The sequence below is a fragment of the Tauraco erythrolophus genome, chromosome 2 (genome assembly GCF_009769465.1).
Source record: "Tauraco erythrolophus isolate bTauEry1 chromosome 2, bTauEry1.pri, whole genome shotgun sequence".
In the NCBI taxonomy this organism is placed as follows: domain Eukaryota; kingdom Metazoa; phylum Chordata; class Aves; order Musophagiformes; family Musophagidae; genus Tauraco; species Tauraco erythrolophus.
The window spans coordinates 18,613,061-18,640,275 of record NC_141466.1 but is presented as its reverse complement, the minus strand read 5'-3'; the positions used below and the strand labels follow the sequence as shown (position 1 = coordinate 18,640,275).

Genomic DNA, 27,215 nt, shown 5'->3' with positions numbered 1-27,215 from the left:
TTGAAGAGAAGCAAAAGTGACCTAAATCTACAAAAGTTGAGCAGCTGCCCAGCCAAGATGGAAGTCACCTCACAAGAGCTCATTGGTGGTTGACGAGTGGCTCCTCTGCAAAGATCACCACAGCGCCTGGCCTCAGTGACCCAGCTGGGAACTTCACTGCATGTTTGAGCATGGCTAAGCCCAGGACCTGGGGCACGCTGTGCTGCCTGGGAGCAAACTCTGCCTCTCCAAGGAGGGAAATGTCTATACCTCAGTGCAGCTGAGCTGCCATCAGTAACAAGTGTACCTCTTAGTGAAGTCCATTGGTGTTTTTGGACTACGGTTGTTTAGAAGAAGGTAGCTTCTTCACAAAGCCTGAGTGAGAAAACAGCATGTGGGACAGAGTGAGCCAAGGGCAATACGTTGTCATATAATGTGCCTGTTTATTTTTACTCATCTGTTTATTTTTTTTAGCAAAGACACACAGACAGCAGGTTTGACTGACTGAAATAGAGGAGCCTCTTTGTAACATCCGTGCACAAAGAGCAACAAAACAGGACACGTTAAAACCTTCCTGCCAAAAGGTGACCCCCCCCTCACTGTGGTGTGTGTCTGGGACTGACACTCTGTTATTAGGAATGACTGAACCCAGCCCTGGCTTTGCTGGATTTTGTCACAATAACTCCACCAAGCCCAGTAGGGAGTATCGAAAATCCTGGCCCATAACAAGTATCAATAATGAATACTTCTGGCATTTTGTCTAAGACAGGGTATCCTGTTAGAATGCATGGTTATATTCATTTATGGGTTTATATCCCATACTTTTCCATCTCTTAAGACAATGGATTTACATGGTATATTTCACAGACAGGAAGATGATTTTTCGGCACCAATATGTGCAGTACTTAGATCACTGAATATAGAACCAAATTACATTTACCTTCAGGGTAGTATTAGAATGGCACCAAAAAACAGAGCAGGTTTAGTTCAGGAAATGAACGATGCTTTATGTAATCAAATCTGCAAGGGAGATTTGGCAAGAAGGATGCATACAGACAAACTATTGCTGAGTCTGGACATGGCATTAACAGCATTAATCTTTAAGTTGTAGGGGATCACTAAAGATCCACAGGAGAGGAAAAGGACATACTGCTTCCATTTATTTAAATCAGAGGCAATACTAGCAGAGACACAGACTCTCTAAGTCAAAGCATTGGTGCATTATTTATGCAAAGGAGTTAGCGTTGCTGTCTTTGTGGTCTTATGGCTCCTTATTAAATACCTTCAGGGTTCAGGACTGCAGGTACTGCAAGCTCCAGACAGCCTCGGTTAAGCATGTGTTAGCGAGGGGCAATGAAGGCACATTACTGCTTTGGAGAGCTGAGTCCTACTAGCAGGAGTGCCGCTCCTAGCAGCGGGCCCTTCCTGGCCTGAAGAAGCACATCGGTTGCTTTGCACACATGGGAGCAACCATCCAGCCACTTAAAATCACATTTTAGTGTGTTATACTACCAGAATGTCTTCCTTGGAAGGAACCTTCCTCCCACTCCTCCAAACCCAACATTTTCCATCAATCGGCTTAATTCTACTCAAACCCCACTTTCAAAGTCTCATCCTCCGATCCTGAAGATATTGTGCTCTCCAGGTGAATTCCAACTAAATACACCATATAAAACACATGGATAATCCTGCAGGAACATCCCTCTCCTGTTTCATAAGACTGGGGACCACTATCCACAGCAGACCAGTCTTCGTCAGCTTACATAGAGCATTCCCAGCCCTGAGCTAGTCACATGCTTTATTTCTGCCATGCAAAGAGGAACGACACGTTTCAAATGAATGCTATGTGCTCCCTTGCAGCCCTAGGAGGAAGAGAATGAATGTCCTACTCCTCTGACCTTCCTTACTTCTTCCAGGCTGGAGAGTGAAAGGTGTGTCTTTGGGTCTGCAGGAGGAAACTGTACCTGCGATCTCCTCAGACAGCCTGTACTGCTCCTTATTATCACTCCGAAAGGCTGCCAGGAGGGGTTTGGCAGTTTCCACCCTCGGAGGTTTTCCAAACCCAAATAGACAGGGCCCTGAGTAACCTGGTCTGATCTCAGAGCTGACTCTGCTTGAGCATTGGTTGGACCAGAGGCCTCCTGGGTCTCTTCCAACCTCAGCTATCCTCTGATCCTATGGAACAAGCTGTGTTTTGAAAGTGTACAGAAGGGATTTTTGAGAAACCTCGGTGCTATGCTCATAAGCCTTTAATGGGAAACACAAGGCTTGAGTCAGACCTGGTCTCGTCTGCATAGATGTATACTCAGAGTAACATCACTGACATTAACTGATCTGCAGCATCCATTCAGTACCTCGGTATAGTTTGGATTTTATCTTGAAGTATGTGACAAATTTGATGTGCTAAAGAAGAGTCAGTGATCTACAGCTCAAGAGTTTGAAGGGCAGTTCAGCTGCTGCAGGGGTGGAGCTTTTATCTTATCCTGGAGACTCTCACTTCTTAGCCTAAAAATTAGGCACGTCACCTTGATAGTATTAGGGAGGAGGAAATTTGGAGACTTGAATGGTCATGCGTTGAAGCGGGGTGGCATGGCAGTAAGGCAAGGTGCGTGTTTCAGGGAAAAGTATATTACAGTTTGGGTGTCCTCATTAGGATTCCATGGAAAGAAGCAGGGCAGAATATGTACTAGCATAATGAGACACTACAGCGTCTCTTTCATCATTTAGAGAGCATGTACTGACAGTGTTAATTTTTACACTATGATTCTGCTAGGCACAACACATCAGAAATTTTGAGAAACTCTGCTTTCTTTGTCTCAAAAAATACATGTATTTGGGGCTCTGCCCTTCAGATTTCAGAAAATCCTGTCATATAGACTTAAATACAAGTTAAAAATAACACTACATTTCCAGTAGCAAGATTTAAAGAATCAGATGTCATCCTACCCGACCTCAGTTAGGTCAGGCAGAATCTGCTGAAGCAGCTGGATGGGATCAAGCAGGGTGTGAAAATCTGTATTCCAGTGCCGAGCAGAGAAAAGAAGATCAGTTGGAAATTTCAGTGTGAAGCTGGTTCTGTATGAAGTGGAGAATTTCAAGTGTGAATGCGTGTATGTGTTCGTGCATGTGCTGGGGAAAGTAGGGTTGGCAAGGGAGACAGAGGAGAGCTTTGTGTGCAGTGCTTCCTCTGACACAGCTCAGCCTGTTCCCTATCTCCCAGTTTCACTTCTGAATGTGCAGGAACATGCGGTGGCTCCTTTTCCCCATCATCTTCATCATCCCTTGTACGCAGCAGGTAAGTTCATTAAGAAGAAGAAAAAGATTTCTTCCTTCCTCACCCCGTCCCGGTTTAAAGTTTTTATTTGCTTAATGACAAAATAAATTTCAGAGAAGCAAATTCCTCATAAAGAATAAGGAGCCATTCCCTATTCCTCAGTAAATTTCATTTGCAGATTACTTACTGCATCAGTCTTGATTTTGGTATTTTTTCTCTCTAATCTGTACATTCATGTGATTTGGTGGGGAAAAAAGCATTAGGGAAGTTAAAATTGTCAGTGACCTTGCTTCTTTTTTTATTTTTTATTTTTTTTTTTAAATAGAAGCACAAATGGTTGTCTGATGAAGTAAGAAAGTAAACATTTGTCCATGTTCATATTCCAGAGATATATATACACACACAGTGATCTGACTTCAGGCTAGTTTTACAAATGAGAAAGGCACCGGGCTGCGTTATGCTTTGTCTTTTAAGAGAAAATTTTAAGTGATAGCTTTTGATGAAGGTATTTGTGTCAAAGGCCAATTTCATTATTTATTTGCTTAATTTTGAAAATCCATTGTACATGTACACAGTGTATATTTCCTTTATGGTCAAGATAAATGTCAAATGGAGAATTTTCAGATGACTCTCTCTGCTAACTTTCTGCATATTTAAAGCCAGACTAAGATAACCGAACATTATCAATAATACATTGACTACTTTTGCTATTTGCTTATTTATGCCATACAGATCTTGTTCAATCTTTAAATACGAAATCAAACAACAACACATGAAGGGTTCCTAGACAATGGTCTCATTTTCTGATCTGCCCACAGGATCAGGAAAAGTATGCAGTGGGCTTGCGTGAGGTGGGTAGCTTTGGTATAGAAACTTTGGGAAGCAAGAATTAGAAAAATATTTGGCCTGTAAACTTTACAAGTAAACTTTAAATTTTCATTGTAATTTAAGAGATTTTTGAAGATTTTTCAGGTAGACTGAGCTTCTCAGTAATTCCACAGTTAAAACTGTCAAGATGTTTGCCTGATGATGGTTTTTTTTACTGGGAAACTTTGTAGTCTCACGTTTTTCAGTTGACATCTTTCCCTGAAAAAAGGAGAGAAAACCCACTTACTTAGGTAGAATTCTGTAGACTTAAAGCACATTTTAATTTGTACTGCAAATTAAACATACTGGTTGAAGCACACAGATCATTTCCTGCTACACATACCCATTTTGAAATGTGATATCTGATTTAAGCCACATAACCTCACAGATCTGGCACATGGACAAATTCCTAATAATACTACTCTGCTTAAAAAGAGAAAAAGCAGCAAGAAAGTGAGTCTCCTAAAGCAACCATACAGTCTTGAAAACTGCTAAATGCATAGGAACACCTGTTTTCTGTGTACTCTGTTTCCAGAACAAGCTTTTAGGAAGCTTTGTACTCCAACGCGCTTGTTCCTCAAATTAACATTATGGTTTATAGAAAAGGCTTAGCTGCCTAAAAAAAGTATATTTAAGTTAGTTGTTTCTATATTATTGCTGCATTTAGGTAAAAAGAATTAGGAGAAATCCTTTATCAGCAAATGATTAACAAAATAACACATTTATGAAACGATCTTCTGCGTGCTGCATGGAATACCACATGATATTTTTTAATATTCATTTATTATATGAATTTCCTCTATGAATTAAGATGTATCTTAAAAATCATTCAGCCAAAGGAACTTGAAAGCTGCTACTTTGGAGCTTCATTAGTAGCTGTGGATTAAGATATCGTAAGTATAGTTGTAAATGACCATGAAAAATGGAAATTAGTAGTAGAAAAAAGCCTTTTAAAAGGTCATTTACTGCTGCATGCAATTAGGCCAGCTCAATTACACTGTGAGAGCTTTCCTGTGATATGACATATGAAATGCTGTATTCTGTGGATGCTTCCAGTTTGAAAGTTGAGTTGAAAGGAAACCCAGCCAGACGATTCCTTCCCCAGCTTTTCCTTAGCCTCTGCTGGAGGTTGTTTCTACAGCAGTACAGCCCTGCAGTTTGGAGGAACAGAGAAACTGATATGTGGGGCTTCATGGGCTCAGAAAAGATCTTAGGATGTATATTTTTTAATTTTTTTTTTTTTTTTCTGCAAGCTAGATGGTGATACTGGCACCTGATGAGGGACTGGATCTTGTCTTTCCCTTACTCATCTGCAATGTGTAACTATACCACTGATCTGCATTTCTGCTGAAATCAGCAGCATGAAAAGATTTAATGCTAAAATCTAAAGTGTTATGGTTTAGATGTAGTTCTTAAAAAAAACAGATAGAATGTAGTTATCTCAAGAGATCCTTTCGTACTCACTGCTGACTTGATCTTCCCCCATGCCTCAGAAAAATAAACCCACTAAGAATTATTTAGGACCTTCTTTTCTTAAAAACGACAAGAAAAGAAAAGAAAAGAAAAAAGAAGAGACGTGACTTCAGAGACAGAATGTGGAAACCAGTAAATTCTGACTAGATCTTTACTTCCTACTGCTGATACAAATCTCTTTCAGAGACAGGTCTTTGCCCTGTAAGCTCTGGATTCAATGAACTCTTACTCACGCAAATAGATATGATCTTAGAAAATGACCTATTAAGCTCAACGCAACTACTAGCCTCCCTTATTAGGATTTGAGTTTTGCATCTAGCACTAGAGAAATTGTAAATACTATAATGGTTCTTCCCAAACAGCTACTCAAATTTTGGAGCAAAAGTAACACTCAAAAGGTGTTTAATATTTTAAAAGGCTTTTGCCATCAGAAGTGGCACGCAGGGCAGTGGCTGGCTATCAAACAGTGGGAAGAATCAAAAAGTAATTAATTTGATAGGAGGTTTATGGGAAGGAACATTTAAAATAAATCCACTGTCTACTTTAAAACTTTTTCTTTTTCTTACTTAAGCTCTACTACGGGTTTTGTTCTATGAAGACAAAGGAAAGACCAATGAATTGTGTTTCATACAAGCAGTAGGCCATGCTCATTGGTGGAACGACACCTCAGTGCATGGCAGTGACTGATGAAATCGGTCCTCTGTCTCCTACCTAAACCTCACAGCCTCTTACTTTTTGGATCCTGTGAGATGGGAAACATTAAGTGTCTTCATGCAACTGCAGTTTTTTCCATCCCAACTTTGTTTTATGCTATCCCAGCTACGCATGATGCATTCAGCTCTCAAAATATCCCACCGTGTGTAAGTTTTCCCACAGCCCACCAGTGAAGCCTGGAGAAAAACCTTCAGAAACCGGCGAGGACCACCAGCGCAAGGAGCTTTGTCACTGGCCATGCAGATGCCCGCCTGTGCCAACCTGCACCCGCGGGGTAAGCTTGGTGAAGGACGGTTGCGGCTGCTGTAAGGTCTGTGCCAAGCAGTCGGGAGAGACTTGCAATGAAGCAGACATCTGCGATCCTCACAAAGGCCTCTACTGCGACTACTCGGAAGATGAGCCTAGGTATGAAACAGGCGTGTGCGCATGTAAGTTGTTCTTTCAAGTTCCCTTCTTGAAATCCAGGAGGGGGGGACCACGCAGGTGAATAGTTTTGGAGGAAAAAACTCTGCTTGCTGGTGCTGTGCAGATCAGTTCTAGGTAATTTATCCTAATTCAGACTTCGACTGCTGGGTCAGAGAATCTGAGAGCCAGGCAGGGACGGTCTTTAGACTTGCCTGCGTATGCATTAGTGAAACCAGTTCATTGCGCACGAGCCTGTTATTGGCAGATGCGTTGATGACCGATTTAAAGTTAGGTGCCTGTAGTTATCACTGGGCATAAATGCAAAAAGACGTGCTTGGCTGGCAAGAACCCAGCAAAGCCTGACTGCGTTTTAGTGCATGTAAACAGGAACCACGTGCTCCCCCTGTGTTCGTAACTGTTGTTTACCGTTTGCAGATCTGATAGCTGTAGGATGTGAGCTCAATGGAGTTTACTATCTTAACGGGCAGACCTTCCAACCTAACCCGCTGTATAAGTGCCTGTGCGTCAGTGGTGCAATCGGATGTACACCCGTATTCACACCAAAACTAGCAGCAAGTCCCTGCACCGGGGCCGCAGGCAGAAAAGAAGCCTGGACAATCCATCTGTGGGCCTGGACAGCACAAGAAGCTTCAATCAACAAACTACAGGCTGATGCCAGGTGTGCCTGGCTACACCGGTAAACTTTTCCATACGCAAGCCTTGCTGCATTTGGTGTCCTCAGCTCCAGCAGCCGGGCAGGCAGCACGCTGGCAATTTCTCAGTTCTTGCTGAAGGCCATTGCCAGGGTGACTGGTCTGTCCCAATTACCCCTCTTACTCTTAGGTCACAGACTCTTTTCTCTAAACCTGATGAATAGGAAAAGCAAAAAGCCTTTTGGCTTCTGTCACCAGGGAATTGGCCAAAGCTACGTTCAACCCATTTTTCTGCAGAGGTTTACTACTCATCAGATCAGACCAATTAGGGCTGCTGGTGAACAGCCACTTCAGAGCCTGGGAGCTGTCTCACTTTCTCCTGCTTTGTGGTGGTAGACAATCTTGTTTTTACATACATACACTAACATGTTTCAGCCCTCTTCTTTCAACAGACAGCAGAAAATTATAAAGACTGCCTGGTAGCTTTAATCAATTCACAAAATTTCGGGTCACTGCAAGGACAACCCTCCCCCCAATTTCTTCTTTATTCAATCTGATCAAAGTCACACCTCCAGGCAGGTCTGCCAGGGTGAGTTGATACTCCCTTTAACCTCACTCTTGCTCTGCTGCTAACAACTACACTTCTCTTCTACTTTAAGGAAGCACCATTGCCAGAAGAAGCTATCCTGGCCCTTCCCTGGCCACAGCTGCCTGCCCTTGTGCTATCTCCTTTCCCATGCATGTTTCCACGGCGAAACTCATCTTCATTACAACTAATGTGGATACCAGAAAGCTGAGCCATTTATTTGGTAGCAACTTAAATTATGGCCTGAATCATCATCATGGCTCAATAAAATAAAAACAAAAGGATCACAAAACTTATCAGCAAATCTTCATAGAAGACTGCTGAATAAATAAGTAGACACACATAAGTCGATCTGCAGATAAATAGATCCACTTAAAAAATCTGAAGTTCAGTTTGGACAACTTCTAATAGCAGTGGTTACGCAAGTTAGCAAAAATATAAAAGGAAGCTCATCTTTACTTCAAATCATGACACAATACCTGTAACTAGCATCAAAGCCTTTCACAGAAGGTACTTCATGCTGTGATAAAAACACACTCAGGAATGAAGAGAGGACTTCTTTTCTAGAAAACATTGCTAATCTGATTAAAGAGAGAAGATAACGCATTGAAAACAATGGCAAACAAACCTTTGACCCCATGAAACACATTCATTTGGTTTGTGGGTGTTTCAGACACCTGGAGAACAGCATTAAGCCATTTACTTGGTAGCACATCAACAGATCCAAAAGCTGAAGTCCAACCTTCAGTAACTCCTTGGTGAGTTGATTGCAAACCTCATGTTTATTCAGGAATTTGAATCAATGGCACAACATAATCTTGAGAAAGAATATCCAGCTTGCAAAGCACACTCCCTATCTGACTTGGTTCAGGGACTGAACAACCTGTCCCTACAGGGGCTGTACTTGCTGAGAAGGATACTATTCTTTGGGTTATACAAAGCCACTTAATTGCTTCTTCTCCAAGAAGGTGCTCCCAAACAGACCAGAGGCACAGCTATTCCAGTGAGATTCCCTGAGCTACCATCATCTGAGCCATATAAAGGCAACACAACCGAAGCTCTGGGCCAGTGTGGGTATTTGAAAACAGCAGACAACATAGAAAGGAGGAATTGCAAATGTGCAAATTTCCAAGAGAAATAATTTGAAGGATGAACTTCACTTTCACTCCATCCCCCTCTGAAGAAAAGCACGCTGAAGTTTTGTTTCAAAGTGAGGTTTTCCTCTTTCCCAGTGCAAGCAGAAACATCATGTCAACTTGTGCGTGGATGGGATGAACAGCTCAATGGGCCAACGTTTGTTTTGAAAGGCCTTTTTTCTGTTAGCACAGATAACAATTGCTAAGTTTCATTTCAGTGCTCTTGCTTTATTTTCTGGCTTTCCTTGTCAATTCTACTTACCTAATTTAGATACATAGGGATGTACACAGGTCATATTTAAAAAACACAGCAAGTATAAACAACCATTTAACTTCCCTTTATTTGTTACAGATCTGTGACAGGCTTTTAATCTGCTTGCTGCAATGAGATCTTTAAATTGCTGTCTACTTTCCAGGTATCCTTGTAATTCTGCCATCTTCTTACCTAAACGCACGGATTCTACATAGTTGTTTTTTTGTGTGGGGTTTTTTTTTTTTTCAGTTTCACCATGAACTTCTGCATTGCAATTTTGTTTCTTTTAAGCATACTCCACCCAATCCAGCCCTAATCCAGCAGAAAATAGGCTTTTTGGCAATATCTAGAAGTGACTGGAGATTTTATTCCTCACAACAAATCCAAAGCTTTCACAATATCTACAAAGAAACCAACGTTATTAATGTTTTCAGCATCCCTTTTCAAGCTATGCTTGGTCTTAAATAATTTCAATAGCTCTTCCATTTTGAATATTTCATAAAAACTCCACAAATAACTCTCTCCATGTAATATTTTCATCACATTAAAGCAGAGGGTCGTGTAACATGCAGTCTCACAGTCCTTGCTAGGATCTGAGTATCCAGTGCCAGTAAACTTTACTGGCAGCTCAGCCCTAAGGTTTTCATGTAACTTTGTTTTATGCCTCATTTTTAGATTTACCTACAAAAGTACCTCATGAACAAAATCAAACGCCTATCCTTTTATTTCAATTAACCCTTCTGGGGCTGCTCCGCTGCATAATAAATACACTGCTGTCTTAGCTTACAGAATCTTGCCACTCGTTTTGAAGAAAAAGTGCGTCGTACAAGCAACTCCCTGACAGTCTGTTCCAGGACCTGTGGCATAGGCATATCCAGCAGAGTGACCAACGACAACAGGCAATGTGAAAATGAAAAAAGAAAAGAGATTATGCTTCATCCAGCCTTGTCTGACCAATGCACTGAAGACAATAAAGGTACTTTCCAATACAAAATGACTTCCTAATAGAAATGAAAATAGTGGAAGCAATGAAAAATGGATGTATGAGCAACTACTAATATAAAATATTTCTTCCTTTTTTTAAAGGTTTTAAAATAACTCTTCTGTTTTCCACCTTCAGTCTTCAGGTTTCAATAGTAAACTACACAAGTGTAATTTCAAACAAAACAATATAACGTCCTGAAATATAAGTGCTGCAAGAGCTGTCCTGCTGCTCAGTCACTCACAAAATATTTTCCGTTTGTTGGCTGGCAAAGAAAAATAAGATAGCTCTTGGAAGGAGTAATTTGCAAGATATTTCTGTGTAAATGGTGCAATTTCTTTTCTTACATGTTCTGTTTTTAATATGTAAAAACTCAGCCTTTTCTTTGCTTTTATATTAAAGATTCCAAAAGGAAAAACATGTCAACCGACATTCCAGCTTCCGACAGCAGAAAAACTAGTTTTTTCCGGATGCTCAACTACTCAAAGCTACAAACTAACTTTCTGTGGGGTGTGCTTGGACAAGAGGTGCTGCATACCTAATAAGTCCAAGATGATCACTGTACAGTTTGAGTGTCCCAATGAAGGCTCCTTTAAGTGGAAGATGATGTGGATAACATCTTGTGTATGTCAGAGGATCTGCAGTGCTCCAGGAGATATATTTCTGAACTCAAAGTTTTATGACAAGTTACACCATTGACTGTAAAGTACTGCGAGTACAACAGCACATTCACATCCTAAAGACTTAGCATCACCCTCTGCCACACCAATGTTTATAGTGAAACTACGTATGTGAATATCCATTTTTTGAATAGCACCTGTAAAATGCAAGTATGAGTGCATTGTTTTAAACTGCATTGTTTATATATGTGGAAATACATTCTTGAGAAGGATGTATAACACTAGTATTGGCAAAAGGAGAACATTTGGTAGTTAAAAAGGCACAGGAAGACAGCTTCATACCCCACTGTAACACGTTGTTGCCCACAAAGACACATACACGTAAATTCATAGATGCTCTGACTAACCTATTAGAAAAAAAAAAATATTTACCCTGTAATACTTCATCTATCATTCTTTATTCTCAAATTAACATTTTCTACTGTGTATCTGCAAGGGTAAAACACATCGATGCTGTTTCAAATAGGGGAAACAAATTTAAGCTCAGATTGCTTTCTGCAGCAGGTGTTTCTCTAGTGATGTGAATACAAACAATGCCCTTGTAAAGGAACAAGTAAGTGGGCACCTGCAGATAACAACTGCAAAATTTCAAGGAAATTACTATTTCAGAATGCTTTCTTAAAAATGCTTTCAACAAATATTATCACAATGTTTTATTGAATACTTCTGGACTTATACATTGAAAATTGTGCTTACTTATACACCCACTCCACCTCTGCTAGAAGGACTCCAAGCTTTAAGAAATCATTGTATTGATCCATTCTGATTTGTAACAGTTCACTAGCCTTGCTGTTCTAAGACAGCTAAGGCTGGCAAGCAACTGCAAATAGCTGTACATTGTACTTTAAAAAAGTTCTTACTGTAATATAAAAGTCTACTTACCCTGGTAATTATAATATTAAAACATCTATTTTACTTCCATTCTTTTAAGCACATAGACTTTGTTCTCTAAAGTCATTATGACTTCATATAAGTGCATGTTTCACTCAGAGGTATATTGTATTATCTCATTATCAAGTGCAACTCAGCATTCATGAATATGATCATTAAAATAATGTTAATTAACACTTCAAGTGTAACAGTTGGAAAAAATGTATTTTGTTGAATTTTCTGATATTACCAATTGGCAATCAGTTCATTTCATCAACTCAGAATGCTCTAATACAGCTAAGTACAACATGGAAGCAAAAATATTAAAACTACGAACATAGCTTAGAGCATTCTGAAATGACTACTGTCCTGCAAAGTTTAAGAAACCAGTTTCATGAGTCTTGCTTTCATCTTTGAAAAGACTATGTGGGCTTTTCTTTTTGTTAAAAAAAAGATCCAGCAACAGTGATCCTTCTTTGAAGCAAGGTCTGCCTTTAGTTTACCAAAAACTGAAAGTCTCAGAGAACTACTACATTTTTTGGCTGCCATAACCTCTCTTTCCAACACATGGTATGTCAGTTTATTCTACAGTTAGGAAGACTGGTCTTACTGATACCGCCATAATTAGATGTCTTCAAATCTTTCTCACAGGCTGGACCTGTCACTTAGTGTAACACCTCCAGAGCTGAGGAAGCTGTTGCCACAGTCTCACTTTGGAATGACAATAGCTAGGCATGCTGACAGTTCATCCCAGTTAACTGAAGTGGTTGGCTGCTTGGAAGAATTTATTATTTTTTTTAAAATCAGTTCTTCTTTCTTTAAACAGCTATCTTCAGTCTTGCTGGATCTGTTCTAGGCCCACCTTTTGTGGCGTCTAGTTCATCGTACTCTTCTATTAGGTCAGACAAAGATGATATGGCTTCAGAGAAACAGCTTTGCTCCATCCCGTCTACATGCAGATAATGGTGAAGGTGAGCCTATGAGAATAAGAAGTTCAGCATTATCCTTTTCTTGGCACACGATTCCTTCGGCTCAATAAATATCACTCTGTCCGCACTGAAGAGGGAGTGCAAGCACTGTAGAAAGTAGATACAAAGACTTACCTCATGACTTCCCTTGCTTAAATACTTGGCAACTTAGTAGCGATCCCCTATGGAATCACAGTTGATATTACTAATTTCTTAGACATCCAACTTTTCATATTTTGTCTTCTTGGGTACACCTGACCAAACTGTGTATTGGGTTTATGTCTCCAGGTTGGGCAGGGGGAGGTTTTGCAGGGGTGGCTTTTGTGAGAAGACACCAGGAGCTGCCCCCATGTTGGATAGAGCCAGTGCCAGCCAGCTCCAAGACGGACCTGCCGCTGGCCAAAGTTGAGCCCATCAACAGTGCTGGTAGTGCCTCTGTGATAACGTATTTAAGAAGGGGCAAAAAATGCTGCGTAACAGCTGCGAGAGAAGAGTGAGAAAAATGCAAGAGAAACAGCCCTGCAGACACCAAGGTCAGTGAATGAGGTGAATAAAGGTGCCCCTTTGAAGCACTGGAGCAAAAATTCCCCTGCAGCTCATGGAGAAGACCATGGTGACTAAGGTTGTCCTTCTACAGGCCCATGGAAGACCACAGTGGAGAAGATATCCATCTGCAGCCCATCAAACACCCCATTCTGCAGCAGGTGGATGTGCCAAGAAGGAAGCTGTGGCCCATGGCGAGTCTATGCAGGAACTGTAGCATGTGGAGAGGAGCCCACACTGGAAGCAGGTTTTCTGGCAGGACCTGTTGACCCCATGGGGGGACCTATGCTGGAGCAGTCTATTCCTGAAGGACTGTGCCCATGGAAAGGACTCAGGCTGGAGCAGTTCATGAAGTGCAGTGCCCTGTGGTAAGGACTCAATGCTTGAGCAAGAGAGTAGCATAAAGAGGAAGAAGTGGCAGAGATGAAGATTTATGGACTGATAACAACCCCCATTGTGCTGCTCGGGGTGGGGAGGAAGTAGAAGAGTTAGGAGAGAAATTGGGCCTGCGAAGAAGGGAGTGAGGTAAAGGTAGTTTTAGTTTTGGTTTTATTTATTGCTATTCTACTCTGTTACTAATTGGCAATAAATGAAATTAATACTCCCCCCAAGTCAAGCCTGTTTCATCCATGATGATAATTGGCAAGTAATTTCCCTGTCCTTATCTTGACCCATGTGCTTTCCATCATGTTTTCTTCCCCTGTCCCACTGAGGACGGTGAGTGAGAGAAGAGCTTGGTGGCATCTGGCAGCCAGCCAAGGTCAACCCATCACAAGCTGGTAGGCAGATCTGTCAGACACTGCCACATTGCTGAAGAAAGTAAGTATATTGCCTGGTAGGTACAGGTTAATAAGGAGTGTACTCTTTTTAAGAGACAGCTGTTGGAATGATTCCTCGGTAGGTAACACAAATAAAAATCTTGGGCTGTTGCTTTTAAGCAGTCCCTTTGTGATACTAAGATTTGCTTCCCCAATAATGTGATGCTAGTGATTAGTGGCTATGGCTGTTATAATGATGACAGAGTTGTACCTTTTTTTGTAGAGCTCATAAATCTGTCTTTCAGTCCAATAAAGTTGGTTTCACACAGTGTTGTTTGCTAAAGCTAGAAGGGAATGGGAATGGCCCACAGGAGGTACTGAACACAAACAGTTTTCCAGCCCTCTTGATTCCAGGAGACAAAGTGCAGGGAAGGCTTCAACCTATGATACAAAAACTTACAGTTACCTAAGCAAAGTAAAGAACACAAAGCCTAAATTTCCTTCGCTAACAAACAGTCTGAAAAGGTGAACATTAAAGCTTGCAAGATTAAGACAGTTATAACTAGCATTTTGAATAGGACATTTTAGACTTCAGACTAAAACAGTGTCTATTTTAAATTCAAACTGCAAACACCGATTTTGTTTCAATAACTTAATGTATTAGTATGGTACCCTGTTATTACCCAGCTGGCATGAATTGAATCTAATGAACTAATTAACTTAAGGTATAGACCTTGCCTACAAAAGGCGGGCCATTTCCTCCTGGCTGCGGAAGATGCAATGGCATCCTTAGAGCCGCAGCCCAGGCTGGTGAGCAACATCTGGTGACCCTGACGTGATACATCTGAGAGACCCTGAGGACCCTGACTCCCTCGCCGGAGCCAGGACCGGAGTGAGAGTCCTTCGATAAAGAAGGTAAAGCCGCAAGCCCCGATGTGGTATTTGTGGGAGGGAAGCGTGCTGGAGTTGGTACGAATGGACTGGGTCTCTGCTCACTGTAAAGCCTTCACTTTCCTCTAAAAACAAAAATTGTAAAAAAAAAAAAGGGGGAATTACGGTATCCTGTTATTACCCAGATGGCATGAATTGAAACTAATGAACTAATTAACTAAGGTATAGACCCTGCCTACAAAAGGTGGGCCATTTCCTCTGGCTACGGAAGATGCAATGGCATCCTTGGAGCTGCAGCCCAGGCTGGTGAGCAACATATTAGGGTTTGAAAAGTAAAGTTACAAGCACCTATTTCTATAAAAGGGACTGCAAGCACTCTGAGATTTAGGAGAGGGTCAGATTAATACTGTGCAGGGACAACCAATAGTAGTAGTTTAGAAGTAAAATATTGTGATTCTCAGAAACTTTCCCCACATGCCCCTGTCTGCCTGTAAATTCCATCCTGTACACGAAGCTTGCCTGCCTTTTCTGTCATAACTATGCAGATCAATAGTGCCAAAAGGTAGAAAACAGTGCTAACAACACAGAGTTGTTAAAACGAGGATTATTCCCTATGTACGCAAGAGTAACCATGAAAGAGAGCAGGCTTCTGTTCAGAAAAAAACCACAACTTCTACAGAACCTATTCCTCCAACATCCCTTCCTGGCAGGAGATCTCTGGAAGGTTGGGTTTTGCTTTCTTTTGCTTTTTTGAGATTGAGAGGAGCAGCACAGGGACACCTAGTCAGCTCCCTTTATTCGGAAATCCAAGAATGCTGTGCCTTATTCTAACTCATGAAGTAAATTATTTTCTTCTCTTCTGAAATTAAGAAAATATTTCTGAGTCGTCTGATTTGGTATTGAAATTCTTTAGATGAAAAGTGAGAATGCTCTGGACAACAGTTTCAATAACAAATACTATGACTACTTGGTGTGGAATTACAAACCTTTCAATATTTCTGCGAAGGTCTGAAACCTGCACGTTTCCTCGAACGAGAAGCGCACAGGCAAGGTAGAGGCTATGCTTTGGATCTGCTTGAATTAGTTGATGATCTCTACTAAAAGCATCTGAAAACATCTGATCCAACCTAGGTAGAACGAAAACAGAGTTATTTACTCTTATTAAAGCAGGCCACAAAAGTTCTTTGGATTGCCATCTTCAGGGTTTAAAAGTTCATAAAATTCTGGAAATAAAGGCACATTTAACATGGGACCATGAATGACAGGAAAAAGATTCAAACCATTTATGTAGATATGTTGGCATTATAAGTTTTTTAAAAACAGATCAGATCTATTTTTCCCCTCTCTTCTCCCTCATGTTACAAGCCACTGTTGAGTATGAAGTCAGAGAAGTGGACAGACTAAGAGACCTTTATTAAGGAAATTCTAGGTCAACTTTTACAAAGTATTAAAATATGTAAAAGGATTTAAATACTTGAGGTTCTGGTTTTTGTGACAATTTGAGCAGACAATCTCACTGCTCGTGAAGGATCTGACAAGGAATATCAAAGTGCTGCTGACCCTTATAGAACGGATTATCTGTTACACTTTACTATTCAAAAAAGGAATAATAAATGAACCATGCAACTGTATCCATTTTGATTAGTGAGTTAGGAAAAGAACAGACTATACTTAATAGAATTTTATCACGTATGACTGCTTTAAAAGAGGACACAGCAGATCATATTCTTCCTCTCTTCACCTCCTTAAACAAATTCCACTGTACTGTGGGATATCAAAGATGGTGTCTTGAGGAGGTCTCTAAGGACCCATAACATCTAACCTATTCTTTCCATATATTCCAAACCCTCTGCATCTATCCTTTCTATTTTTTTTTTAAATCACCTCTGCCACAATCTGCCTATTAAAAACCAACTAAATAAGGAGACAAAAATACTACTGTTCCCACCTCATTCTGAAACATGATTGACTGAGCATCTCCCATCATATCTGCTATCTTCCCTCCAGCACTGAATTGTCTCCTCAGGGAATGGTTTCAAGAGATCCAACTGATTGCCACAACTAGCTATGACAGAAGAGGGGTGGTCCTGCCCTCTTCTCCACTTGGCATACTTCCATCACTTACCTGTAGCTGTCTCTATTGCTATTTGGACCTTTTGCTGACTGAATTTAACTTACTAAAACCAGTGAAATCTGTTTTAACCGGTTACTTTTTTTGCCATGTCAATGGGATAAATCATCTCACAGAATTTGACAAGCATCAGCTTATTGTTACAATAAGCTGTTAATAGGCTCACTGCATCTCCAGACTGAAGTAAGATGCCATTACTCCCCAAGCAGTCTGGTTCAATTCCTTGTTTATCTTCACAGTTTTTTGTGAGTCAACTGCAAACTGTTACTCCAAAGAACTTGTGGTGTGGGTTCTATATATCATCTAAGTAACACATTTTTCCATCAGAACCATTTCCCAGCAGAGATAATAAAAATACGTTTCAAGTTTACTTGCTTAACCATCACAGAGAAAAGGGACAAAGGATGTTCTCAAGATCAGCAGGACAAATTTGAAAATGTGTCAAACTTAAAACTTTAAGAACTTCAACCCTTAGTTTCGCTATAGAACGGAACTTTTAAAATAAAAACTATGGAAGAATTAGAAGTTAAGCTTCAAAAGTAAAGCTTCTATAACAATTTTTTCTTACCTTCTAGAAGGTACATTAACATCAGCCAATGTATACAAAGGAGTCAAGCTTGAAACCAAGTAATGAAGTCGAGGAAATGGAACCAAATTCATGCTGATTTCATTAAGATCCATGTTAAGGGAACCTTCAAACCTAGCAGAGCTGAAAAATTGACAAGGCTAACAAAATTGTTATAAACTAAGTAAGTGACCTTTATAAGGTAAACATTAATTAAATCTATTTTTCAACTGTTCCCTACAGTGAAACAGTAAAACACAGCGTTTCAAAAGTGTTCACATATAATTACTAAGCTCTCACATTTGGCAGTAACAATGCTATATCTTATTTCCTTACACTTCTCATTATAGAACAATTAATCATCAGGAATGAGACCTTATGTTTCCCAATTTTAGTCTCTAGCACTGTTTTTCAGTATGTGGACATAGCTGCTGAACACCAGTTTTAATAAATAGGCTATAATAAAACAAGCATGCCTTAGCATTCCTGACAAGCTGTTTAAAAGAAAAGCAGGCCAATACTCCAGTACACTTGACCAGGATTTTCTTAGAGCAATAGACCATTTAGGAGCAACAATGATCTGATGGTATTTATAAAATAATACAATTTGCCCAGATAGTCAAGCCTCCCTTGGCTCAATTAAGCATTATTGGAAGACAATATCTTTCTGCCTATAAACTTTTCCTTACTTCAGGTCTAAGACTATCATGGCTAGAGCAACACCATTGCAATCTGAATACCTCCAAATACTTTAACACTTAGTAACTAATTCTTAAAAGAGGAGACTCATATCAAACGGAAAACAATTAATGTTCTTTGAGTTGATGCGGGCCTGCGTATTTGCAGCACACACCACCCCTAGCAATACTACTTTTACAGAGAAATAACCTGAGACTTTACCTTGTCAGGTTCAGCAGCAAGTTGGCGACGATATATTCATTGCGTCAAACGGCTTCTCTTGTCTGGTTTTTGCACTGCCTGCACTCGATGTTACCAAGCTGGTTTGCTTCACGGTGACCCCAGCTTCCCAGAATTGATCATCTGATGAATTTTATTAACTATATCAAACAGAGACTTCGAGAGAGAAAAAAAAGCATACCAGAAGTCTTCAGCACAGAACTTTCAAATTCAGTACCCCAATTTTTCATTTCAACTAATCTTAAAGAAAAAGCTGAGACATGGTACTGTTACTTCAAAGATGTAAGTCCAACTTTGACCAATTCCAATTGACTGAAGTGTTTGTAAAAGACTGTTCCTTACTTGTCACAAACATGTACACAGCTAGACTCAGAAGTCTGAATTTTATTCAAGTCAAAATCCTCAACTTCTAAAATTATATTTTAAATTATCGTAATTCCTGTAAAAGTAAAAATATATTCTCTAATATATTTCACTTTCTCCTGCTTTTTGATACATAAGAGCAAGAGTCATCAAAATTAGATTCAAATGAGCGTAGTGATTTGTGCAGTCAGTTGTGCCTATGATGCCTACATCACCAATCAGTAAAGTCTGTTGGAATTTGGAGTGGTTCGCCATTTCCCTCGCAGGACTTTACTAATACTGTGCACAAATTGATTGCTAAAAGAATATAAAACTCTCAATCTCAGTAAATAGAAGCTTTTCATTGTTTACCTTCAAATAGACATGAAAAAAATTCACTCTAACAGAGCAACTTTTAGTGATACCCATATTAATTTCAAAGGCTGAAAGTGACTTAGGAGTTCAATTAGTCTTTTGAAAATGAAAATATACTTTTTAAGATTGGCACTCAAATCAATACAAAAAAAGGAAGAAACACTTCCTGTGTGCAGTGTAATAAAAAGAAATTGACAGAAATAGAATATAATTTCTTACTTCATTCTCTATTGGTAGCACACAGTCTGCATGTTCATTAAGCTCCTTCATAGCCAGAACACTGTTATATGGGGAAGTAATAACATCATCTTCACCAGAGGGATAAACTGAAGTAACAATCTATATACCTCGGGAATTCATCTTCAAGCAAATTTAGTACAAAAGTTCCAAGACCAGATCCTGTTCCTAATTATGAGACAGAATGAGAGAAGATAAAAGGTTCCCCATGTTACCATAAGCCTTAAGTCTCATATGTTGGAAACATACAACCTTGTAATGACATACATTAATGAAGCATTTGGTTGACAGTGGAGGCTACCTAGGTGTAAATTAAGCAGGAAGTTTTTTTTCCCAGACAGGAATACAATTAAGTGATAAAAGTATTTCCCATAGTATACCAGACAGGATGAAGTACACCCTCTCAAAAATTTCTGCAAACCAAAAAGTCCTATTACGTAACCAGCATTTTTCTTATCTAGTATTTTAGTTCTTATTTTAAAATCTTCAATTTGAATTTGAAATAAAACATTCATTTAAAACATTGAACTGCCCTAAGCAACTATTTACTTTCCTTTTGGCATTTTATAAGTTTTTCTCATTCTCCAGTCAAAACAGAATAATCCCTTCCCCTCCTCAGCACACACACTTTTTCCTCATTAGCACTAAGCACAGAGCACCGAGTTCTAATTAGAGATCTGAACTGGTTTTTCTTCTGTCTTGGAAAGCTAACATTCTAAGCAGCAGACATCTACGAACAAGATAGCAACTTTCTGCAACAACGGAAACAATATCTGCAGGGTTTCTCAAATTAAAATGATGGCCACAAAAAAGGTCCTTGACAAAACTCCTGCTTCATATTTAGAGCTATTTTCTGTGGTTTTTTTTTCCACATCATAACCATTTATAATACATGCTCCCCCACATTTCTGGGGGAGAAAGGCTTAACGGCAGCAAAGCAATGACAAAATCGTCACTGCAAGGGATTATCCCTTCTGATTTATTAACAAAGTAGCTAGACCAGATTCAAGAGAATTATATGGAAGGAAGATAGAAAAAACAAAGCTTTTCTAAAGTTAAGCACATTAGAAGTCTCCTTCAAAGCCTTTGGAACTCTTTCCCCACGATTCAAAATAACTTGATTGTAACAATGAAATCAGTGTTCTGAGGCCCCTGTCCCTTCTGATCGGCAACATCTCAGTGTTTCCTTGTATTTGGTACCTGTCTTGATCCACCCACTGCCTCCTATTTAAGATCTTAGCTGTATTTAGTTCTGGTAGCACTTATCTTAGTTCATGATTAGGGCTCCTCAGTACTCTAACAAAACAAATGATAAATAATTACAAGTCCACTTATTGGACTGTGTGAGATTTTTTTATTTTGCATTCTGAATGAGGTAGATAATTACATTGATTTTCTTTTCAAGATCTAGGTTTTTCTTTTCACCTGTGGTTGGTGCAATCATATTAACCATAAAAAATTACTTACCACCATCCCATAGAATGAACTATAAAAAAACACTGTAGACAGTCACAATGTTCTGCAGTTTTCCTCAGCTTCTCCACAATGTTTTCCCGGTACCGATAGCCATATAGCTTATGACCTACAGCCCTGAAGATATGAAAAGTATTTTAAAAAAATAACCCAAAGATCAGTCTTTCAGTTTTTTATTTTAACTCCTCCTATTTGACATTTTAGAGTTCAGAGTCCAGAGCTGGGTACAACACCTAATTTGTGAGAGTTGCCAAGCTGTGACTACATCACTTGAATATGGGAGTCAGGATACAGTTTTGAGGGTGCAAGCAGAACTAAGTTCACGGCTTTGGAGTGTGCAGTTATTTTGTACCAACAAGGAAATGAGCTCCCACGTTGGATGATCAAATTGAAATTATGAAATGAAAGTTATACACTCCTTAACAATAGGGATATCCCTATGCAATATGTGTACTCATCTTCTGTTCAGTACTATGGGAGTCAGTTGCTAACAGTAATAAAAAAAAAAAAACAGACGGCTCATTTTCAACACACTTGCTTGCTACATGGCAAAGTTACAGGAAGCTTTATTCCCTGTATTGCACTATCTTTCAGTGCTCTTGCTGATGATTTCCTTCCAGTCTGTAGTGCGCTGAATATTATCACAGGTGCATTAAGGTCTCAGTGAAAATTTTGAATTAGTTAATTCATTTTTTTCTGAATTTCTCTCTTTGGTAATGTATTTTTATATGCACAAAGCCAGATTCCGTGGTGCTTGAAAATCAGAAGTGCATTTATTCATATATCTCATTTCCACACTAGTTGCACAGTCTCAAAACTAGATTATGGCTTCGACTGAGCAATGCAGGCAGCTGAATACCAAAGAAACAAAAATAAAAAGCATGTTCTTTTGAAAAAGAAAATCGAAAAAGATGAAGAAAAAATAGACAAAGTGATGTATCAGCAGAATTATCTTTCTGTAAAAGGCTTCTCAAAGCTCTTCTCCCGGCAACAGTGACTCCAAAGTTTACTGGTAACATGCTGGAGCTCCCCAGGTGCAGAAAGAACCAGAAAGCTACTGTTATCATTTCCCTTTTCAAATGCCATCTAATTAGTTGCTAAGAAATGCTTTCTGAAGAGGTTCTCACCAGTTGTTTCCTGAACCAGAAACATCTGTGATAAGCTGCTTGCTATCAAACACATCCCTCAATGGTCCCCTGCAGAATTTCATTTACCACACCCTCTTCCATGTCAATCAACAGTGCCTTTGAGAAAGCAGAGAATTAAGATTCAGTCAGTAAGCAAACCACTCTTCAAATAATAAAGAAATACAATATTATTTACAATATAAAATGTATGTTGTTTCTACTGTGCTCCAGAGAAACTTTTTTTTTTAGTTGTCAACTAGGAGATCAACTCGATTCACTCTGGGCTGATTTGCTAGGAGTCCTTCAATAGCACAGCATTTCAGATAATGCAATTTGTTAAAATTTTATAATATTTTGCCCCAATATCTAGGAGTAAAGAAATTAAAGCATTTTATGTTTCAAGTCATCTTGCTTCTTAATCACTTTAATTGGCTCAAAAAAACCCACTCCTTAGACAATTCAAATAAAAACATGTTGGTAATATCAGCAATCATTTAATAAAATTATAATTTACATTACTCAACAAGACTGGCAGCAAACTGCATTACTCCACTGAATCATAAAAGTTACTACTAGAAATTTTACTATTCAAAGTAGCATTTAAAACATACGCCATTACAAGGACCTTACGAAATTCCTACGCAGTTGACATAAATATGCAATGTAAAAACAATGATCTTTATAGATTGCCTTACTCGTGCTTTTAAAGAGCAGATTTTTCCTTTGTAATGTCAGGTCCATCACCACCACTTCTATAAATGAAGAATCAAAAAAAACAAGCTCAGAATTGTAATAGAAAATAAGGCAACATATATCAGAACAAAATCCTCCTTCTTAATCTTTCGTGTTCAGAGGGCTATTACAATGTACACAAACAGAAACACCCTGAACATGCTGCTAAGAAAGACCTCGTAATTCCCTGAAGTAATGCGGTTACAGGACACGATCTCAATCGGAAATATCCTAAGGAGTACTTCAGGAAGCTGAAAAGATAAGCACTGAAAGTTTATTCTCGGATACAGCCTCTGCTCTGTGGTAACTCTACAAGCATTGCCAAACTCGAAAGGATTATCTTTTATCCAGCATGTGGTATGTCTGCATCACACAACAGAACACAGCGCACCAAACAGCACGGCTACCTTTTCAGTGGGGGTAGTACAGCACTGTACTACTGCTCAAGGTGGGAAAGCTGCGTACCTGCACTAGCACAGCACTCACCTTGACTTATTTTGCCATTAAGATTCACCAGTTCAGAAATCATGCTGGGCTGACATACCTTAATTTTGCTTTTTTCCAGGACTGGCTGTACTGAGCCAACCTAAGGGACTAAGCATTGTGTACAATCACACTTTTTCCACCATGAAGGCTGGTGCTTCTGCACTCAAAGGATGAGTTACTCTGGACTTGCCAAACTATATTCAACACAGTGGGAAAAAAAGGCAGGGATACCGGAAGAGGATCTGTCAGATAAAAGGAATTTTAAAACCGACACCAACTTTTTTGTCTACCTTGTACACAATTCCTTTACAACTCTTCAATAAATGCTGCTAAGTTGGCATTCAGAGGGTTTGCAGTCTGATCGTGACTCGCAATGGCAAACGCTATCAGATCCCGACTGTCTGGTTTTTGGTACAGAGGAAAGGAAACAAACCTAAACACTTTCAACACCTTTAACTACTGAAGTAGGTATAGTTAAAATAAAAGGTAAAGATAGTGTTTTGAGGATAATATAAAAAAGTAAAATCTAGTACAAACTAATATGACCTGAAACAGAGAAAACTGTACCTCAGGTTAAGAGGAGATAGTAGAATTGTTGATCTATTGTGTTAAACTCATGTGCTGCTTGATAAAAAGACTTACCTTGTATCTACGTTCCTAAAGAAACTGCTTAATGCTTCATCATAGATTCCTTTCTAAAAGGAAACATGACATAAAATGATATGTAACATCACAAATTCTCAGTGCTTTTCATAGAAAAATTTAAGTCGGAAGGGACCTCTGGAGGACACCGGTCAAACCTCCCCATTCAAAATGGAGTGAACGCCTACGTTGAATCCTACTAGCTCTTGTCAGCACTAAAAAGAATATTTCATTGAAGTATCAGCTTGATTTAAAAACTGTCAGGAGAATGGAGCTAGGAAATTAATTTTTCAGCACAAGGTTAAACAACTACTCTTCCTTCACTTCAAAAGATTTAGGATTTTACTGAAGATCCCAGTGCAATTATTAGATTGAATACCTGCTGTTTAGCTTACTCAGTTCATCACTGATACAACATACGGTTCATCACAGGCTCCATGCCCATGATACTAATGTCCATAAAATTCTGTGGAAAAGAAAGCACATCACACTGCATCAGCGATTCCTAAACTCCCCACTGAAGGGTGGTGTGGAAATTACTTACCCCATCATAAAGCTAGAGATCTGGCAAGTTTAAATACTTTAACATTATTATTTTACAGACTGCTTACCATACTCCCAAAAACCTGATGAAGCAGAATTTGGAAGTCACTGTTCTCTAAAAGCAAGAGACTCTCCATATGCATATGAACTTATCCATTGCCTTTTACAGCTGCTTCAACAGAAGGCATGGAGAAGGACTGCTCATCGTTATCTGTTAATATACTGTGCTTACCAGGTGTGGGAAAATAACTGAAGTTGGAGGGGAATGGGAGAACATTGTCCCCAAAATTCAGCTACATCTCAACATAAGCTGTAATATCAGAGCAGCTCTGAGATGAGACACAGCTGCTGCTCCCAGGAACAAACAAGACCTACATAATATCCTTGAAATGGGGAATAGAGTGATATGGAGGTATCACGACTCATCCTTGTTTTCCGGGATAAGGAATAGCAAATAAGGCCTACGTAATACCCTTGAAATGGGGAATAGAGTGATACGGAGGTATCACAGCTCATCAGGGATAAGGAGCACCTGGTGAGGATAAGATGAATCACAACAGCTGCCTCAGCAGTAATGGTGAAATCGTGTCCTTTAGCTACCAAATCACACCTCCATCCACCTCCAAGCTGCGACGACCCCTCATGAGAGAAATTTACACCAATCCTAATAAAGTTATGTATGACTAGAGTCACTCGAGCTCCACCTAAAAGAAATGAAAAAGTATAAAATGGCAAAAGACAAAGGGGATGTTAGGGAGAAGCCCCTCCATCAAAATGTCTGGGATCAGTTGACGGGCTGAACCTCTCTTCTCCCCCCCATAGGGACACCTATTGGGTAAGAGCTCTGTGTTATGTGCACTTATTTACTAACACCTTGCTAGCTATTTAGTATTATCACTGATCAGTAATAGTTTTATATTTTCACTGTAGTATTTTAGTTAAAGTTTTTCTTGTAGTCAGTCACTATCACTGGCTATCTACAAATCTATATTCTGTCACGAATAAAATATATATACACGTTTCCAGAGGACCTGTCTCCTTATTAGGAGTTTTGGCCATAGTATTACTGTTGTTGACCTATATATTTGGGGAAACCGGTATACTAGCCAAAGTTATTTTATATATATATACACACACATTTAAACGTGTCTCCTTATTAGGAGTTCAGGCCATAGTACTACTGCTGTTAACCTATAGGTGGGCAAACACCCTCCGACTAACTGTGGCTGCCAAGGGAGGGCAAGGGGAATTGGGCTCAAGGGTCTCGTGGCATTTGGGGAAACCGGTGTACGAGCCAGAATTATCTTCTCGTCTATTGGTATTGTGTCCCACGCTCTGAATTGGGGCGCTGATAGACCGGTCTTTTGACCTCTTAACGTGACACCAGGAAATAGCATCTTTATAGTCACAGCAAGAAGAGCTCGTTTTTATCCAGGGTATTCAGCACAGTCCTATATCCTCATTATGCTGCTATTTTGGTCAGCATAACTGTACAATGAGTCACTGCACGGCATGTGCCAACACGAAAACAAACGTGGGCTTAGTGTGCTGTTTTGCTTTACTCCAGTGGCAAAGAACCCGTACTGAACAACCCTCTCTTCTTACTAACCGCCTCAGGGCTAGTACTGTCTGCCTGTAAGGAGGAATCCTGGGCTTTTCAAGGTGGAAGGGCTCATCTGGATTAGACGCGATTAGTTAAACGGCATAAAAGCCTGGAGACAGCTCTGCTCACAAGGAAGCGGCCCTAGTTCAAACAAATAAAGGCGGTGCTTTGCAGCCACAGTAGAGAACACGGGGGCCGCCATGGCCCTCCTCGCCCCAACCCCGCCCCCCCTGCCCCGCCGCCGCGCCGCTCGGGCCAGCAGCGGCCGGAGGCGAGCGGTGGGAAGCGGCGCCGTTACCTCGTTGACGGCGGCGTGCTCCCGCAGCGCCAGGTCCCAGAAGCGGCCAGCCCACCTGGTTCCCGCACTGGCCCACTGCAAAGGGGAAGGGACAGGGGTGAGGCGCGGGGAAGGGGCGGCGAGAAGGGCTCTGGTCGCCACGGCCCCTTACCCTGCACCACCACCGACTGCGTCATGGCGGGGCGAGCGGCGGCCGCCTCCTCTTTCGAACTCGGCGCCCGGAAGTCGCGCCCCCCCCCGGCGGCCGCGGCAGAGGGAGGGACGTGGCGTTGGGCGGGCTTTTCCAGCGGCCCGGCGCCCTTCCCCCCGCCCTGCTCCCGCAGTGGAACGTCCTGCGCGTCGGCTTGGGCGCCGGACGAACGGAACGTTCCATTAGGAACCGCAGGGGGGTGTCCGAGAACGAGCCTCGCGTGCCGGCCGTGTGGTTGCCGGAGGCCCGCGGATCCCAGCGACCTCCGGTCCGAGGGAGCGGCGTTTGGGCGTTGATCCTGGTAGCCACGGCTGTTTCTGTAAGGTTCAGGGTTTGGTGTAAGAGTTAAGTGTGCACTGGGAGAAGCTGAGAGAGTCGTCAGGTGTCTCTCGCCTGTTGAGACACCTGTTGTTGTCGTTGTCTCTCACAGTAGAGAACAGTGAACGTGGTGGGAAACCCGATGTCTTGAGGGTGAACCCGACAGGGGCTACAGGGTCTCTGCTAGAGCCCAGATACAGGGC

At 40.6% G+C, this 27,215-nt stretch overlaps 2 protein-coding genes across 2 annotated transcripts; one reads left to right on the top strand and one right to left on the bottom strand.

Annotated features, from left to right (window-relative positions):
- Nucleotides 1-3,211: 3,211 nt before the first annotated feature.
- On the top strand, nt 3,212-11,035 carry CCN6 (cellular communication network factor 6). Its single transcript, XM_086608100.1, is given in 8 exon segments — nt 3,212-3,274; nt 6,459-6,735; nt 7,148-7,323; nt 7,325-7,391; nt 10,123-10,176; nt 10,179-10,249; nt 10,251-10,316; nt 10,725-11,035. Coding segments are annotated over 8 exon segments (1,071 nt in total). The 3' UTR covers nt 11,022-11,035.
- Nucleotides 11,036-12,225: 1,190 nt separating this feature from the next.
- Nucleotides 12,226-26,680, bottom strand: TUBE1 (tubulin epsilon 1). Its single transcript, XM_086608099.1, is given in 20 exon segments — nt 12,226-12,849; nt 14,413-14,471; nt 14,474-14,530; nt 14,533-14,582; nt 16,019-16,159; nt 17,732-17,872; nt 18,629-18,662; nt 18,665-18,745; nt 18,748-18,802; nt 19,583-19,703; nt 19,705-19,768; nt 21,051-21,190; nt 22,201-22,268; nt 22,270-22,317; nt 22,896-22,927; nt 22,930-22,952; nt 24,061-24,113; nt 26,505-26,549; nt 26,551-26,579; nt 26,656-26,680. Coding segments are annotated over 20 exon segments (1,425 nt in total). The 3' UTR covers nt 12,226-12,690.
- Between the last annotated feature and the right edge of the window lie 535 nt (nt 26,681-27,215).